This window comes from Archocentrus centrarchus, chromosome 5 (assembly GCF_007364275.1).
Source record: "Archocentrus centrarchus isolate MPI-CPG fArcCen1 chromosome 5, fArcCen1, whole genome shotgun sequence".
Lineage (NCBI taxonomy): Eukaryota > Metazoa > Chordata > Actinopteri > Cichliformes > Cichlidae > Archocentrus > Archocentrus centrarchus.
This window is the reverse complement of record NC_044350.1, coordinates 10444539-10460914: the sequence shown is the minus strand read 5'-3', so window position 1 is coordinate 10460914 and position 16376 is coordinate 10444539. Positions and strand designations below refer to the sequence as shown.

General features: G+C 40.8%; 2 protein-coding genes across 5 annotated transcripts; both read right to left on the bottom strand.

Annotated features, from left to right (window-relative positions):
* Positions 1-3356: 3356 nt before the first annotated feature.
* LOC115780072 (uncharacterized) lies at positions 3357-9642 on the bottom strand. The gene is made up of 2 exons (XM_030729035.1): positions 9573-9642; positions 3357-4599 (listed from the first exon to the last, which is right to left on the bottom strand). Exon 2 carries the CDS (start codon positions 4572-4574, stop codon positions 3660-3662), a length of 915 nt encoding a protein of 304 aa, XP_030584895.1. The 5' UTR covers positions 4575-4599; positions 9573-9642; the 3' UTR covers positions 3357-3659.
* A 2997-nt stretch (positions 9643-12639) lies between these two features.
* Positions 12640-16239, bottom strand: LOC115780071 (uncharacterized). Of its 4 annotated transcripts, none has more exons than XM_030729032.1 (7): positions 16182-16239; positions 15022-15115; positions 14591-14900; positions 14196-14254; positions 13855-13988; positions 13543-13679; positions 12640-13290 (listed from the first exon to the last, which is right to left on the bottom strand). In XM_030729032.1, the coding sequence occupies exons 2-7, from the start codon at positions 15027-15029 to the stop codon at positions 12919-12921; spliced, it is 1020 nt and encodes a 339-aa protein (XP_030584892.1). In that variant the 5' UTR covers positions 15030-15115; positions 16182-16239; the 3' UTR covers positions 12640-12918. The 4 variants fall into 4 exon arrangements, with proteins under 4 accessions (XP_030584892.1, XP_030584894.1, XP_030584891.1 ...); XM_030729034.1 differs by lacking the exon at positions 16182-16239 and adding an exon at positions 15239-15283 and having other exon boundaries at positions 14591-14923; XM_030729031.1 differs by lacking the exon at positions 16182-16239 and having other exon boundaries at positions 15022-15377.
* Positions 16240-16376: the final 137 nt, after the last annotated feature.

Here is a 16376-nt window from a genome sequence, read left to right as displayed (position 1 = left end):
TGTGCTGGGGCTGGATACTTCAACAAGACATCAACCCTAAACACTGCTCAAAATCTACTAAGGCATTCATGCAGAGGAACAAGTACAATGTTCTGGAACGGCCATCTCAGTCCCCAGACCTGAATATTATTGAAAAATCTGTGGTGTGATTTAAAGTGGGCTGTCCATGCTCAGAAACCATCAAACCTGACTGAACTGGAGATTTTTTGTAAAGAAGAACGGTCCAAAATGCCTTCAACCAGAATCCAGACTCTCATTGGAAGCTGTAGGAAGCATTTAGAGGCTGTTATTTCTGCAAAAGGAGGATCTACTAAATATTGATGTAATTTTTCTGTTGGGGTGCCCAAACTTATGCACCTGCCTAATTTTGTTTAAATAATTATTGCACACTTTCTGTAAATCCTATAAACTTCATTTCACTTCTCAAATATCACTGTGTTCGTCTGCTTTATGATATATTTAACTGAAATTGCTGATCCGAACAACCAATGATTTACAAAGGAAAATCATGAAAATTATCAGGGGTGCCCAAACTTTTGCATGCCACTGTAAAACACTGCAAAACCTAAAACCAGAGTTTTGACCTGACAGATATTTTAGCTCAAAGTTGGACCTCACTCCCCCTTTTTTTTCCCCACAGACTGTTCGGATTATAAAATGATTTTTTTTTTTCAGTTATAATCATATTTATTAAAAAACAAAAAGGAGGTTGAGGATTATTTTATGTCCAAGGATTCAGTCTTTTATCTCTCTGCTTTATGTTGTGCTCAACCTGTCGATGTGACTTGTTTGCCCAGTCTGCTGCATATTATCTTTTTATACTGTTTGTGGCCTGTGTAGGATAACTGGACTGTTACCCTAGAGTTAAGGTCTTCAGTTGTAATAAATACACAGTTCAATACATACATTAAAATAAGCCTCAGGTTCAATAATATACGATTACACAGTCAAAACTTTTTTCGAAATGTTTGTAAATATGTTAAAAATCCATAACCGATTATTAATCACCAAATTCATATTCTTTGCTCAGAATGCAAATGAGCTGGTCCACAAACATATGGCTATTTACAGAATTCACATTGCATGTCAGCACAAACCAAGCCATGCAGTCACCACCACTCTTCTTGGAGTCAGATATCCAGTCAAACTGGTTACTCAGCTTGAAATGGCTCAACAGAGAGATCACAGACCTGCTGTGGAAAAATTAAGGGTGAGTTTGACTTTTTAATGAACAACATGAACAACAGCGTCCTGTTTTAGAGGAAAAGTGACGCATTTGTATGGACATGACTGCAACAGGAAGCTGCTTCCTTCCTGTATTTTTGAATATGAGAGTAGGCCATCACAAACAACAGGTATCCTGTCCGTAGCACACCGAAATACGAAGAAAGACAGGCCAGCAACCTGCTGAGAGAAGCTTTTAGAGGGCATCATAAAATGTTTAGCTTACATTCAACAATTTAAAGTCAAGTCAAGTCAAGTTTATTTATAAAGCACATTTAAAACAACGACGTTGAGCAAAGTGTTGTACAAGATCTATAACCCCAAGGACTATACTAAATAAAAAATATAATACATAAAAAAAATAATATAAAGAAAAATAAATAAATAAATAAATAAATAAAATAAAAACATTTAAAACAAGTACCATAAAAATACCATAAAGCAATCGTCTAAAAGGAGGTAGCACTGCAGCCAAATGCCAAGGAAAAGAAATGTGTTTTAAATAAAGATTTAAATGTGTGTATTGTCTGAGCTGTGCGTATATGGAGAGGTAGATCATTCCATAGCTTTGGTGCTGCTGCTGCAAAAGCTCGATCACCTCTCTGTTTTAGTCTGGTTTTAGGCCTCTGTAAGAGCAGCTGGTTAGATGACCTCAAAGCTCTTACAGGGGTGTGACTGTGAAGCAGCTCAGACAGATACAAAGGTGCCAGTCCGTTTAAGGCTTTAAAAGTAAGCAATAAAATCTTAAAATTGATTCTTAAACGGACAGGGAGCCAGTGAAGGGATGACAGGACCGGGGTAATGTGTTCATGTTTTTTTATACCAGTTAAATGTCATGACCGGGGAGGAGATGGGCGAGGAAGGGCAAACACGAAGGACTCCGGAGACATACATAACTCAAAAGGTTTATTAAAGATGGGGGGAAAAGAATACAAAAACCTTTCAGAAGTGAGACGAAGGGAAACCACAGGGAGCACAGGAACACACAACATCAATGACGCGACAGAGAACAAATGGAAACTGAGGGCATAAATACACAATGGGTAAACAGGGCAAGAGGAAACAAGGCACAGCAGGTGAGGCAAATGAAACTAATAACACAGGGGGAAGCAAAGCTAGACACCAAGCACAGGGAAATCACACTGGCAAAATAAAACAGGAAGTGATAAACCAAGGAACACGCAGACAAGTCACAACACTGGGAACAAGACATCAAACATACTGGGAGGACAAACTCAGGAACCAAACTATAAACACAAAACGCTGGGCAAACGGCCCAGGACATGACATTAAAAGACGAGCTGCCGCATTCTGGACTACCTGCAGGTGTTACACCCTGAGAAGGGGAAAGGAAATCAATAAATACACTCGAACGCGATGCTTCTCCTTCAGCAGCTTCATTGAGAATATATAATTATTTTGAAGTATACACATAGATACAAAACATTAATATGGAACACTATAACAAAAGTACACATCAGTCAGTTCTAGGACAATATCACAAAATGATCTTCCTTCATCTGTCTTCACAGGTAAATAATGATTTCAACCAAGGTACAGTATAATTTCCCCGTCCTCCCTTGCAGGTAAACCCAAATATGACATAAATGCCCAAGCAAATTATTAAACACAAATTTAAATCATCAAACTCCAAAGTGTTGAAAATAACATTTATATACACACATCAACAGACATTTTTCCTTATTCCTATTCTCTCTACAATAGTTGTTCAGTACAAACAGAACTAACACGCACATGCATCGCCATCACCGTATGCACACATTCTGGCGGCGCAGTGCACTATGCTAGCGGCAGCGTAGAGCACTTAGCTCAGCTAGCTAGCCAACAGTATGCTACAAGAAATGCAAAAGAAATAACACTTCAAAACGTCTTGAACAGGTAGTGAGTCAGTCTACAGAGAGTCAAACAAAACTCGGCACATATCTCCACAGCTTAGGAGCACAACACTCATCACATACCTGAGAAGGGGAAAGGAAATCAATAAATACACTCGAACGCGATGCTTCTCCTTCAGCAGCTTCATTGAGAATGAAGCACCGCGGCCGGAGTGCCCCCCTCCTGCAGTGCAAGGTATGACTAAACGATCACATATCCCACACATTAACAAAAAGGCTCAACAAGTAGATCACCGATGGAAGAATGATAGGTTATATTCTTAACAATTCCCATGGAGATATTTACCTCAATTATGAACTTTGATTAATAATCAATAGAATAATAAAATCAACCTATCACACTCTCCCCTACAAAGTTAGATGTCGTCCCGACATCACAGCACTCATAACCCAAGGGTTCTTAAGTCATTATATCCTAGTTGGCTCAACCACGTGATCGGTGGGAGGGTACCGCCAATTAATCACCCAAATTTAGTGATCTGTTCTCTTCATTCATCATTTTCGGCACTGAATCTGTGTCTAGTATCCTTGCATAATTATAGGTTGGTAGGTCTGGAATGGATTGGTCCACAGTGTCACTGGTCGAATGTGTTGATATTGTATGGGCTGATGTTGGTAGAGCCTTTCATTTCCATATGCTGTACTATAGCATGTTGGAGTCCCAAGTTGATCATAGGTGAAGACTTTAGGGGCTCGTCTTTCCCTCCTTGGTGCACCATCTGTCTGTTCTTTTTCTCCTCCAGGTGGCTCTGGATGTTGGAATGCTGGAATTTCATCCACTGCTTTTTCAACTAAGCTCTCATCCCTGTCCTGATAGTTCTCTTCCTGTGGCACATTTTCCTGCTGTGTTTCAGGCTCATCTGTGTTTGCTATGAGCCTTCCTTCAATCAATTCATCATCACTCAAATTTTGTTTCTCCTGACCACTGTCCTGTTGTGTGTCTGCACGCTCAATCACTCCGTCTGCATGGGGCATTTGAGAGTGTATTACTGGTTTGTAACAGTACACCCATTCCTCTTCTTCATCTTCCTCTTTCTGATCTGCATTTTCTGTCTCTGTCTCCTTCACCCTTCTTTTCTCTTGCTTTGGTGGTGCTTTTGGCTGAGTTTCCAGAGGTAAGTAATCACACGGCAGCAACAAGTTGCGATGCATGGTTCTTGACCTTCCTCTTCCTTGCTCAGGCTTGACTTCATACACCGGGAGGCCTTCTGCAACCTGACGGATCACAACATGAATATCCTGTTCCCAGTGATTACGAAGCTTTCCAGTTCCTCCCCTAGGTGTCAGGTTTCGAACAAGGACTCGATCGCCAGGACATAGCACAGAGCTTCTTACTTTCCCATCATAATGTCTTTTACTTCTCTCTGCTGCCTTCTTTGCGTTCTCTCGTACTATTTCATGTGCCTCCTGCATTTCTTGTTTCCATTTCTCCATGTATGCTCGGTGGTCTGTTTTCCCTGTCCCAGTGGTGAGACCGAACAGGAGATCAATAGGTAACCTTGGGGACCTTCCGAACAGAAGGTAGAAAGGGGAAAAACCAGTTACCTCACATCGCGTGCAGTTATATGCATAGATCAACTTGTTCAGGGATTCTTTCCAGCTTGTTTTCTGCTGATCAGTAAGTGTCTTTAACATTTGTAATAGTGTTCGGTTGAAGCGTTCAACCTGCCCATTTCCTTGTGGGTGATAAGGTGTCGTTCGGGATCCTACTATGCCACAGTTCTTTTTCAACTGGGAAAAGAGTTGGTTCTCAAATTCGCCACCCTGATCATGGTGTATCCGTGCTGGCAGTCCAAACTTCAAGGCATAATCGTTAAATATACGATCAGCCACTGTTTTGGCAGACTTAGAGGTGGTGGCATAAGCCTGTGCAAAACGAGTAAAGTGATCAACGATTACCAAGATATACTCGTATCCACCTTTACATTTGTCCAAGTGAAGAAAATCTATTGACACCAGTTCAAATGGCTGTGTGGTAACAATACTTGTGAGAGGGGCCCTCGTTTCTCTACATGGTGGTTTTTGTTTCAGGCAAGTACAGGTCTTTGTCACATAATGTTCAATGTCTTTTTGCATGTAAGGCCAAAAGAATCTATCCCTGACCAACGATGTTGTTCGATCAGTGCCTTGATGACCCATTTCATCATGCAATTCTCTCAGTACAGTGGTTTTATACTTCTCAGGTAGTACAAGCTGTGTCTTGTTTGTTGTCTTCCTGCAAAGAATGCCATTGTTATCAATATGAAGTTTTTCCCATTCACGCAGTAGGCACTTACTGTGGGTGCTTAATGCATTGAATTGTTGTCTTGATGGCCTTTCATTCCTTATTTTGCACTGCATTATTGGGCTAATGTTTTCATCATCCTGCTGTGCTTGCCTAATCTCTGCCACTGGGAATGGTTTGTGTGTCTCTTCACTGACTGCTGTACACTGGAGAGGGGAAAGCATTGCACAGACATTTGCTAAGTTAGATTCTTGTGTCTCAACAGCTTGGGTTATTGTTGCCACACAATCTGATCCCACTTCCTCTGTGCAGTGTTTGATCATTTCCTCTATTTTAACATTTATTCTTGACAGGCTATCAGCATCCACATTCTCTCTCCCTGGACGATATCGGATGGTGAAATGGAAGTCTGCGAGCTCTGCCACCCATCTACATCCTGTTGCATTGAGCTTGGCACTTGACAGAATGTAGGTGAGAGGATTGTTGTCAGTGAACACTGTGAACGTAGGCGCATAATAGAGATAGTCTCTGAATTTCTCTGTGACTGCCCACTTTAGTGCAAGGAATTCCAATTTTCCTGAATGTAGGTGATAATTCCGTTCAGCTGCAGTCAATGTTCGGGAACCATAAGCTATTACACGGAGCTTATCATCCTGTTGCTGATAAAGAACTGCCCCGAGGCCCTGGTTTGAGGCATCGGTGTGGAGGATGAATGGTTTAGAGAAGTCTGGGAACCCGAGGATTGGTGGTTAAACCAAACAATCTATTAGACGTTCCAATATGCACTGGTGTTTTTCAGTCCACACAATTGGCTTATGGGATGGCACAGCTTTGCTCCTTCTTGTAGACTGTCTTGTGTTTGTCCTGTTTTGCGGCACATTATTGTCTTCTGCTGTGCCTTTCAGTAAGTCATAAAGGGGCCCTGCAATACGGGAGAAGTCCTGTATATACTGTCTATAGTAGCTTAACAAACCCATGACAGTCCGCAGCTCTCCCACATTGCTTGGCGCCTTATCTTTCAAAGCTCTTACTACTATGGTGTCACTTGGGTCGATTTTGCTACCTTCTGCTGAAACAATCCTTCCCAGGTAGCGAACCTCAGGTTTAAATAATTCGCACTTACTGGGTTTTAGCTTTTCGATACGCCCAATGTCATCATCTGATTTAGAAAAGGAAGCACATTCATCACGAAGCATCCCTTGTACCACCACTCTTTCTGGTTCACTCAGATGGCTCAGATCAATTGGTGGAACCCATGGAGTGTCAGGAACCCGCCCACTCTCTGCAGCCACGTGATTGACTAACACTGGGGGACACTGATTTGGTTTCTCTAAAATTGTAGCTGGATACACAGCTTGGACTTGCTGTAAGGTGCCCACAACAGTTTTTCCTGATAACTCAATGTCATGATCAGTGGGATTTTGCACATCGAGAGCAATGTAAGGAGGAACACCCTTTCTGAGTGTTATCAAAGTCTCACAAAACTCAAGCCCTTCAGCCCACTGAGGATTTATGTCAGGCTCAAAGAGAAGGGTAGTGTCTTTATTCGGTGGCTTGGTCTGCACCCTACAGTCAATCTGCACAGAGGTGTGTTTGGGTACAAGGATTTTCTCTTTTGACGTTCTCACCACATAGTCATGTGATCGGTCAGCAGTCACCAGATCAACGAAGGTAGTGACATTTTTCTCTCCAAGGCATGGGAAAGCCACTCTCAATGACTCATGCAGCTGCTCTGTTCTTGCGGTATCCATTTGCTCTACAGTACTGGTCTTCACTATTTGTTCAATGACATTAAAGCCTATAATGGGCTGTGGAAGGTTTCCACCTTTCATCACTAACATGGGAATAACAAGTTCTTTAGAGTTGGCTCCCTCAGCAGCCAAACTAAAATTGACTTCAATGAAACCCTTATAAGGCATGTTCTGTCCATTGGCAGCTGTGATTTTCAAGTCATCAGGTGCATCAAGTAACTCAGAGATGTCTTTTAATTTTTCATGTGGTAAATGTCTCTGTTTCCACTTTTCATCAACAATACACACTTGGGAGCCTGTATCCCATAACGCTTGAGTTCTGCAGTTTTGTATATAACATTCAACCATACACTGCTTCCCTACAAGAGCAACAAGACAGGATTGGCTATCCACCTTTATGGGGCGTACAGAACTTGTTTTTGGGTGAATGTGCTGGTTTACCTGAGGTTTTGGTTGTTTATTACAGTTTTTTCTGTGTTTTGGCCAATGTTCAGCTTGACAGATCTTAGAACAATAAATGCTTTTTTTACAGGCTGCACACCTTCTGAGTCTTTTGAGTTTCCCATGAACACCACAGTGGGAGCAAAGCTGTTGGGACATTACACTATTACTAGTTACTCCCTGTCCCGCGGGGGTAACCCTCTTCCGTTTAAAGGACCATCCCTGTCTTGTCTAGGGATTCTCACCCTGCAACCTGCGAGGAAGTGCTCGCTACTACCACATCTATAGCAGTGGGTGCAATATTCAGTTCCACTTTGCTGGCAGCCAACACACTTTCTGAGGCGTGCACGATTTAGAGTGGGATACTGGCGTTGTGGTGCAACTCTCGGCTGATTCTGAGCTGTATCACCTCTTTGTCCTGACCCTGCAGGAGACCAGTTTTGTGGCCAGTGCTGGAGCGGAGGAGGAGGAGGAGCACATTCTGGCACCATGGGTAAGGCAAAGTACTGTGTTTGTGCTGAATTGGGCTGTTGGATTGCCTCTCTGATTTGTGCAACTTCAGCGCCCAAGTTTTTCAACAATGCCATATCAGAACGTATTTCTTTGAGTTCATTCAGCAGGTCGGACTGGGGTTTGCTGTTGCTTTCAGGATTTTGGGTTTTTCCTTTTTTATCTGCAGGAGTGTCAGACTGGAGTGAGTGCACAGTGGTTGGCCGCCCCTGGGAAAGTGTTTTCTTTTTCTTTTGTCTCTCTGCTTCATTTGCACAGGCAACATTGAGTTTCTCAAGAAGCAGCTCATCACCAGTTGTTGCTTGTTGGAGGTATGGCTGCAGGTCACTTCTGATGTTGTCATTCTGCAAGCCTGTCAGAATTGTGTGGAGAAACATGCTTTGCACAAGGACAGGATCATATCTTAAACCAGATTCCTCTTCCTGTGAAGCAAATAGGATTTTTTGTCTCAAATCCAGAGCTCGAATTAAAAAGGTTTGTGGGGTTTCCTTACTACTCTGGACCTCTGATGTGAGCTGTTTGTACAGTTCTGTTGCACCTTTTTCTTGATAGTGGGACCTCAGAATCCTCCTCAAGGTAGGCAAGTTAAGGTTGGTTCTGCCCTCCAGATAACTGCGTAATTGTAAGCCTGGTGCTATTGACCTGATTACTGCATCAACTATTTCTATTTCAGGAACTCCTTTGCTGATGGCTTGTTCAATTTGGTGTGCTAGACTGGAGAAGGTAAGTTTGTCCTTTTGGCCTGGCTCACCAATCTGGCCAGCTATTCTGAATTCTCGGCCCCATGGTAATGATAGGCAGGGCTGGGGGACCTGTTTGGCATGGTTATCCTTCCCACTCACAGACTGTTTGGCTCCACTAATTGGATTTGTTTTTTCCAGTCGTGATAATGCTAAAGCCAACTGGAGTGTCTCTATCTCTCTTTTCAGTCGCTCTTCTTCTGAAGGCTGGGTGACCTGCTCTTGTGTCTCATTTGTCAGGTTAGCATCTGAGGTTATGTGTTCTAGTGCACTATTCTGAGTAGCCTGTTGCAACTCAGCGATTTTATCTTTCAAAACCAGGAACTCAGCCATACCTTGATCCTCAAGCTCGCCCAGCTCCTCTCTTTCTAAGTGCCTTATGACATATGAAATTAGGGAGGAGCGGCTTCTACCTGATACATTTTCAAGTTTTGAACCACCAATACACAGAAAATCACAAACTTCAATCAAAGTGTCCTTGTTCAATGTGTACAAAGCACCAAAAACTTCTAATTTCAAGTCCTCCAACTCTGAAGAATCCATTTCAGTCTCTAGTTTTTACAATGTATTAGTGTGATGCAGGACCTTCTCTTTGCAGAATAGACAGTGTAGCTCTCCTGGTACCAGTAGATGACCTCAGATTGCATGCGGATCCCTCTGCTCGGTCGCGGAACCACCACACCGTATCTCTCAGCCCGTTTGTAGATGGAAGGGGTTGAATGATGACCAGGGCATCTATCTGGGACAGCGGACCCTCATCACATTCATCCCAGCGGTGCCTCCAAAATGTTACACCCTGAGAAGGGGAAAGGAAATCAATAAATACACTCGAACGCGATGCTTCTCCTTCAGCAGCTTCATTGAGAATATATAATTATTTTGAAGTATACACATAGATACAAAACATTAATATGGAACAATATAACAAAAGTACACATCAGTCAGTTCTAGGACAATATCACAAAATGATCTTCCTTCATCTGTCTTCACAGGTAAATAATGATTTCAACCAAGGTACAGTATAATTTCCCCGTCCTCCCTTGCAGGTAAACCCAAATATGACATAAATGCCCAAGCAAATTATTAAACACAAATTTAAATCATCAAACTCCAAAGTGTTGAAAATAACATTTATATACACACATCAACAGACATTTTTCCTTATTCCTATTCTCTCTACAATAGTTGTTCAGTACAAACAGAACTAACACGCACATGCATCGCCATCACCGTATGCACACATTCTGGCGGCGCAGTGCACTATGCTAGCGGCAGCGTAGAGCACTTAGCTCAGCTAGCTAGCCAACAGTATGCTACAAGAAATGCAAAAGAAATAACACTTCAAAACGTCTTGAACAGGTAGTGAGTCAGTCTACAGAGAGTCAAACAAAACTCGGCACATATCTCCACAGCTTAGGAGCACAACACTCATCACATACCTGAGAAGGGGAAAGGAAATCAATAAATACACTCGAACGCGATGCTTCTCCTTCAGCAGCTTCATTGAGAATGAAGCACCGCGGCCGGAGTGCCCCCCTCCTGCAGTGCAAGGTATGACTAAACGATCACATATCCCACACATTAACAAAAAGGCTCAACAAGTAGATCACCGATGGAAGAATGATAGGTTATATTCTTAACAATTCCCATGGAGATATTTACCTCAATTATGAACTTTGATTAATAATCAATAGAATAATAAAATCAACCTATCACACAGGCAGCGCACAAGTGATTGATCTATGCCAAAATACAGAGAATTACAGTAGTCCAGGTGGGAAGTAATAAAAGCATGAATAACTTTTTCCAGGTCCTGCTGTGGGAGATAAGGTTTTACCTTGGCAATGACTCTAAGTTGGTAAAAACTGATTTTAGTAACAGCACTTACTTGCATCTCCATTTTAAAACTGCTATCTAAAATGACACCCAGATTTTTTACAGCATCACGACAGTGACGAGCCAAATGACTCGGAGTGCCAGAGGAGTTGCTTGAGGGGTCAGATTTACCAAAGCATATGACCTCGGTTTTGCTTTCATTAAGATTTACGAAATTCTTTCTCATCCAGGACTTGATGTCACTTAGACAGTTCAGCAGAGGTTCCCATGGATCTCTGCTGTTCAGTTTGATGGGCATATACACCTGGATGTCATCAGCAAAACAGTGAAAAGAAATATTGTGTTTCCTAAAAATCGACCCTAGAGGCAACATATACAATGAGAAAAGAATTGGGCCCAGAATGGACCCTTGAGGCACTCCACAAGAAAGCTTTGCTGTAGTAGAAAAACAGTCTCCTAGATGGTCAGAGAAACTTCTGTCAGTAAGATATGATCTGAACCAAGTCAGAACCGTGCCTTTAATGCCAATTTCATGTTCTAGGCGGGACAGAAGGATCTCGTGGTCCACAGTGTCAAAGGCAGCTGACAGATCAAGAAGTACTAAAACTGCAGGACTACCAGAGTCAACAGTTAAAAGCAGATCATTAAAAACTCTTAAAAGAGCCGTCTCTGTGCTGTGACGCAATCTAAAACCTGACTGAAACTTTTCCCACATTCCATGTCCACTTAAAAATGCTTGAAGTTGCTTAAAAACAACTTTTTCAAGGACCTTAGATAAAAATGGTAATTTAGATATAGGTCTGTAGTTTGAAAGAACATCAGAGTCAAGGTTCTTCTTCTTGATTAGAGGTTGTAAAACTGCATGTTTAAAGGCAGCTGTAACACAACCAGATGCAAGAGAACTGTTAATCAGAGCGAGGATAGTTGGTCCCACTGAATCAAAAGCCTCTCTAAAAAGGCGAGATGGAACACAGTCTGTGGGAGAGTTTACAGGTCTCAAATTTTGAATCACCTCCTTTAGTGTAGAGAGTGTGTCAGGTTCAACCTGCTCAAAGATAGCTCTGCTGGAAGGAGGTGCAGATGAGTCTGTTTCAGCCTGAGGTGAATTCTTATAAAGTGTGTTTTAACTGGAAGTACAATGAAAGAAATAAAACCTGAAATAAATACTTCTGTGCATTTTGGCTGGTTCTAATTGACCTTGTACAAGGCAGTTTTGCCAGATAACATGTCAGGTAACGTGGAAAACTGAGTGCACTAGGCTAAAGTGGATGGAAGCTTCTGACATCCACGGGGGAAAGTACTGATACCGCAATGGCAGCGTTATAATAGCGCGCTAATTTACATACAAAGAGGGCAACCACTTCATTTCAATAGTAACCAGCATTCTGCCAAGAGCAGCGCTCAAAAGCGACAGACCCAAAGAGGAAGTAATGTACTGTAATTACCAATGATCTGTCAGAAAACTAAAAACAAAACACCGCTACAAAAAATGCAGGAAAGATAAACTTTATTCTACACAGTAAAATGGGCAGTGTTAATGCAACACTAAAAGAGTCAATTTTAACACTGAGCCAGTGAACATATGGTCCCGCCCTGTACAGTGTTAAAATTACACTGAGCTCAGTGTTACATTTTCAGAGTTGATTTTACTCTGATTAGAGTTAAATTTAGCTATAGAGTAAAATTTAATCAGCACTCACATTGTTAATATACTTTTACTCTATGACATAAATAACACTCACAGTGTTATTTAAATATGACACTGCTACTTTAAGTGTTATTCTAAATCAACTCCTACAATTTTTTCTTAACAAGTGTAAGATCTATTTAACTGTTAATTAAATTTAACTCTAAACAGTGTTAATTTGTAACCAATTCAGTCAGTGTCAAAAAAATTTACACAATTATATACTGTTTTTATAAACCTATTGTTAATATTTCTTACGACATACAGCCAAAGATATTTGTAGCACAAAAAGAACCCATCTTCCTTGTCTTATTAATTTATTAAGTTCAGTACAAAAATAAAATGCACTTAAAGGCTTCTCTGCATTTTCAGTTTGATTAGAAAGAAAAAACTTTTCTAAGACAATGTGAATTGACTGGAACATCTTTATCCATTTATCTAAGAAATACATATTTTTTGAAGAACTTGACATTAGTGCCATTTTTAACAAACGACAAATATCAATTGGTCAGTGACAAAGTTAAAAGCACCCATTTTCTTAAGGTCACATAAAATTTTACACAAAAGCTTTTCAAATTAGATCTTTAGATTACCAGTGACCAATTAGGAATATGTTGTTGCCGATGAAATTCTGTAGCCCCAGTTGAAAGTAATTTTGTGTTTGACATGGAGAGAGAGAGTGTTCACTACAAAGTTCTGAAGCAATTTCAGCACCTTCCTTTAACTCTCCAAGTTCCAAGACGTACATGTTGTGGAGCATTTGATTATAAACAGTTCCAAATACGAAGTGAAAAATTTCATCAAAAGCTCCAAGTGAGCTGGCTGACTTGCATGGTACGACCTGCTTGTCCAGAACAATGAAGAACTCATGAATGGTGCTCCTCTTTGTCCCAACAGCAAGTGGGTAGGGCTGCGTAGTGGAGTTCATGGCATCAGCATGTTCCTGGACACTTGTTCCACTCTAAGTATGAAAAAAAGGAAAAATAAGTGGGATTTAAAATTTCTGTCAAAAACTGCCAGAAGCTTTCCCTGTCAAAGTTCAAATCAACACCTAACCAACACTCTCTGCCCCCAAATAGAAGAATACATAGCAATAAAAGGAATGAAATTGGTTCCATATAATTTTAAAACAGAATCCATTTCATATATGAAAAGAATCATAGCAAAAGAGGAGAAAGGGAACAGGTAATAGTTGTTGCAAAAATTAACATACATTACAAACCTTCTGGAAGACCACATGGTGCTCCTCATCCTGGGATGGAGAAACCTTCCCACGTCTTTTGTAACCCTGACAGGAAGGAGGAATCAGGTGGAACAGGAGAATGATGGAAGCCAGATCACTGTCCCAGCCTGTGAGAACAGAAATAACACAGAACATGAAAATAAAGAAAAAAAATTAGAAGGCTATTCCTTTAAAGCCGAAACATAAAGAAATCCAATAGAAAATTCAATTAAATAAAAAATTCTTTACAATTCCTCCAGCTACTATTAATACTTAGGTTTAAGTCCTACAGAATAAAACTACCAGAGGTAAGGGTCTCATCCAGTTCCTCCTCACTTGAAGCTCCTTCAGCACAGTAGATCACTTCTTCAAGGTCGGTTGAGGTAGGGAGAGTCTTGCTCTGCTGGATCACTTTATGCTTGAAAACAGTCGGCCACCTAAAGTAAAAGGCATTCTATTAATTGAGCACAGAAAATAAGACAAGAAGTACAACACTCATCAAAAATAATAAAAAACACATTGAAAATAATCACTGCAAACCATACACTACCATGTTGAAAAATTATGTAAAATAAAAACAAATGTATTCCAATATAAAACGAATGTTTGCAGTTTATGGGGGAAAAAAAAACGTTGGCACTAACCTCTCCAAAAACCTGGTAGCTACATCTTCTCCAAATTCCAGAATGAAGTCTTGATCAATCTAAACATATGGAAAAAGAGCTTATTGCAATATAACACAAAGCCAATTCATCTCCAGGCCTTTATTTCAGGGGCAGGTGTGTTTAAAGAGGTTATTAATTTAAAAAACAAAGATCTTACTGGATTGTGTGATCAACTCATGATCAGAAACTAACTTCTTTGATTTAATTTTTTTGACCAAACCTACTTAGGTAAAGCATCAAAAGTAAAGTGTGGAGTTTGCCCAAAATGAGATGTATAGCTATTTTAGAAGGTTTTCATTTTAGAGAACAAGTCAATTCACTTATGAACACACAATTGTACATCAACAGGCTATTTGTGTAAAATGCTGAATTACCAAGCCTCTGACATCTCTGAAGCGAGGAAATTCAGTCAAGACGCTGGATGATCTGTTTTCGTCCAGGACCATCTTGCAACGGTAATCAAACATCATCTTCATTTTGTTCCTGATGGCGGCCTCATCAGAAGAGTATTTCATGAAGGAATTAGCTTCCTTATATGGCTCTTCTCTTAGGGTCACCTCAGGGTTAAATGAAGCATCTCCTCTGGCTGTTGGTCCACACCCAGTCAGCTGACATGATGATCTTCTCCCCTCTGATAAGGTGCTCTTCCTCTGGATGGTTTTAAGCCTCCATGCTAAGTAGCCACTTTAACCATAATAGAAATCTTCCTTTAAAATAGGTTAACAGGCTATTTTATTAGAAAGGCAGCATTTGGGTCAAAAGATAAAGAATTTAAAACAACTTGGATATTGGATTTAATACTTACATATCCATTTTTGGAATAAGGATCACGCAGGTTTGGGAACTTTTCAATCATGCCTTGAGCATACATCTCTCTCACATGTTGTGGTGGTGCTGTCCTAAAGGAGCAAATTAAATTAGGGCTGCAACTTTAGTAATTAAGTATTCTATCGATAATTCCATTGATTACTGAAGTAATTGGATAAGAATTACAGTTCATCTGCATATTTTAACTTCCGTACAGCAGTTTTTCCCTGTGTGAAACAAACAGGGTGGATGAAGCAGCTACAAAGTTGTCTTTTCTTCACTTGCTGATCAGGTGGTTGATGGAGGACTTCCAGCTGCTTCCCAGTAAACGTTTAATAGTGGGTGGTTCGGGGGGGGGGGGGGGGGGGGCTTCTTTTGGATGCTAGAAAAACGTCTCCTTTTGCTCCACCTGAGCTCACGTCTCAGTAAGGGCTCCGCCTCTTTAGGTGTGTATGAAGCAAGCAGCAATAATAGCAGCGATCTAGCCGGTGTGGAGTCCGCGGGGTGTGCTCCTGTCTGCTAAATGCTGTGACAGCAGAATTCTGAAAGTAAACCGATTTTCTCAGCCCAGTGCAAGGGCGTCTCAGCGCCTGGCGATCAACGACTAAAACACTGTTTTGACTCAAGAATTACTTTAAACAAACCACAAACGTAGTTGATCATTTGATATTCATCTGAGGACGATTTCATGTTCGTTGATAGTAACAAGCATAACTTTAATAGAATACCATTAAAAAGTAGAAATAGCTGAGATTTAATTAACACCGACGATACATTTCATGCTGTTTCAGAGGAACCGCAGCTCCCGCAGAAGGAGTTTCCCCCGAGGCAAATTGAAAACATAACCCGGGGGAGCTCGAGGCAGGTGTCTGAAGTCAATTCCCAAAATCAGCCCTGAAGTATATTTTATAGGTTCCTATCAACGTTTGGAAGCGTAGTGACCCGTTAATGCAATTTTATGTCTAAAATGCCATCTTTATTTAATGCTAAATATAGGATAACATTTTGAAGGTTTAAGCTAGCTAACAACTCCTCAAACATCTGTCACGTGAAAAGCATATTTTTTTCTGTCTGAAGAACCATGTTATTTTAATATGCTGCTTTGAGTGTAACGACAGTGAAAATTCAGGAAAAAAATGAAAAATTGAGGAAACTTACCGAGACTTTTCCAGCAAGGCGGAGAAGTTGAAAATGGCGCCGATAAAATTCTCTTCGGTCTGGCACAAAGTGCAAGGGGGCGGAGCTTTTCAGAGTACTTTTTTACACTCAGTTTGGAGAATTTTCATTAACACTGCATTATAGTGTTTTAGTAACTCTAACCGAGTGCATTTCCTTTAACGCTTGACAAGTTAC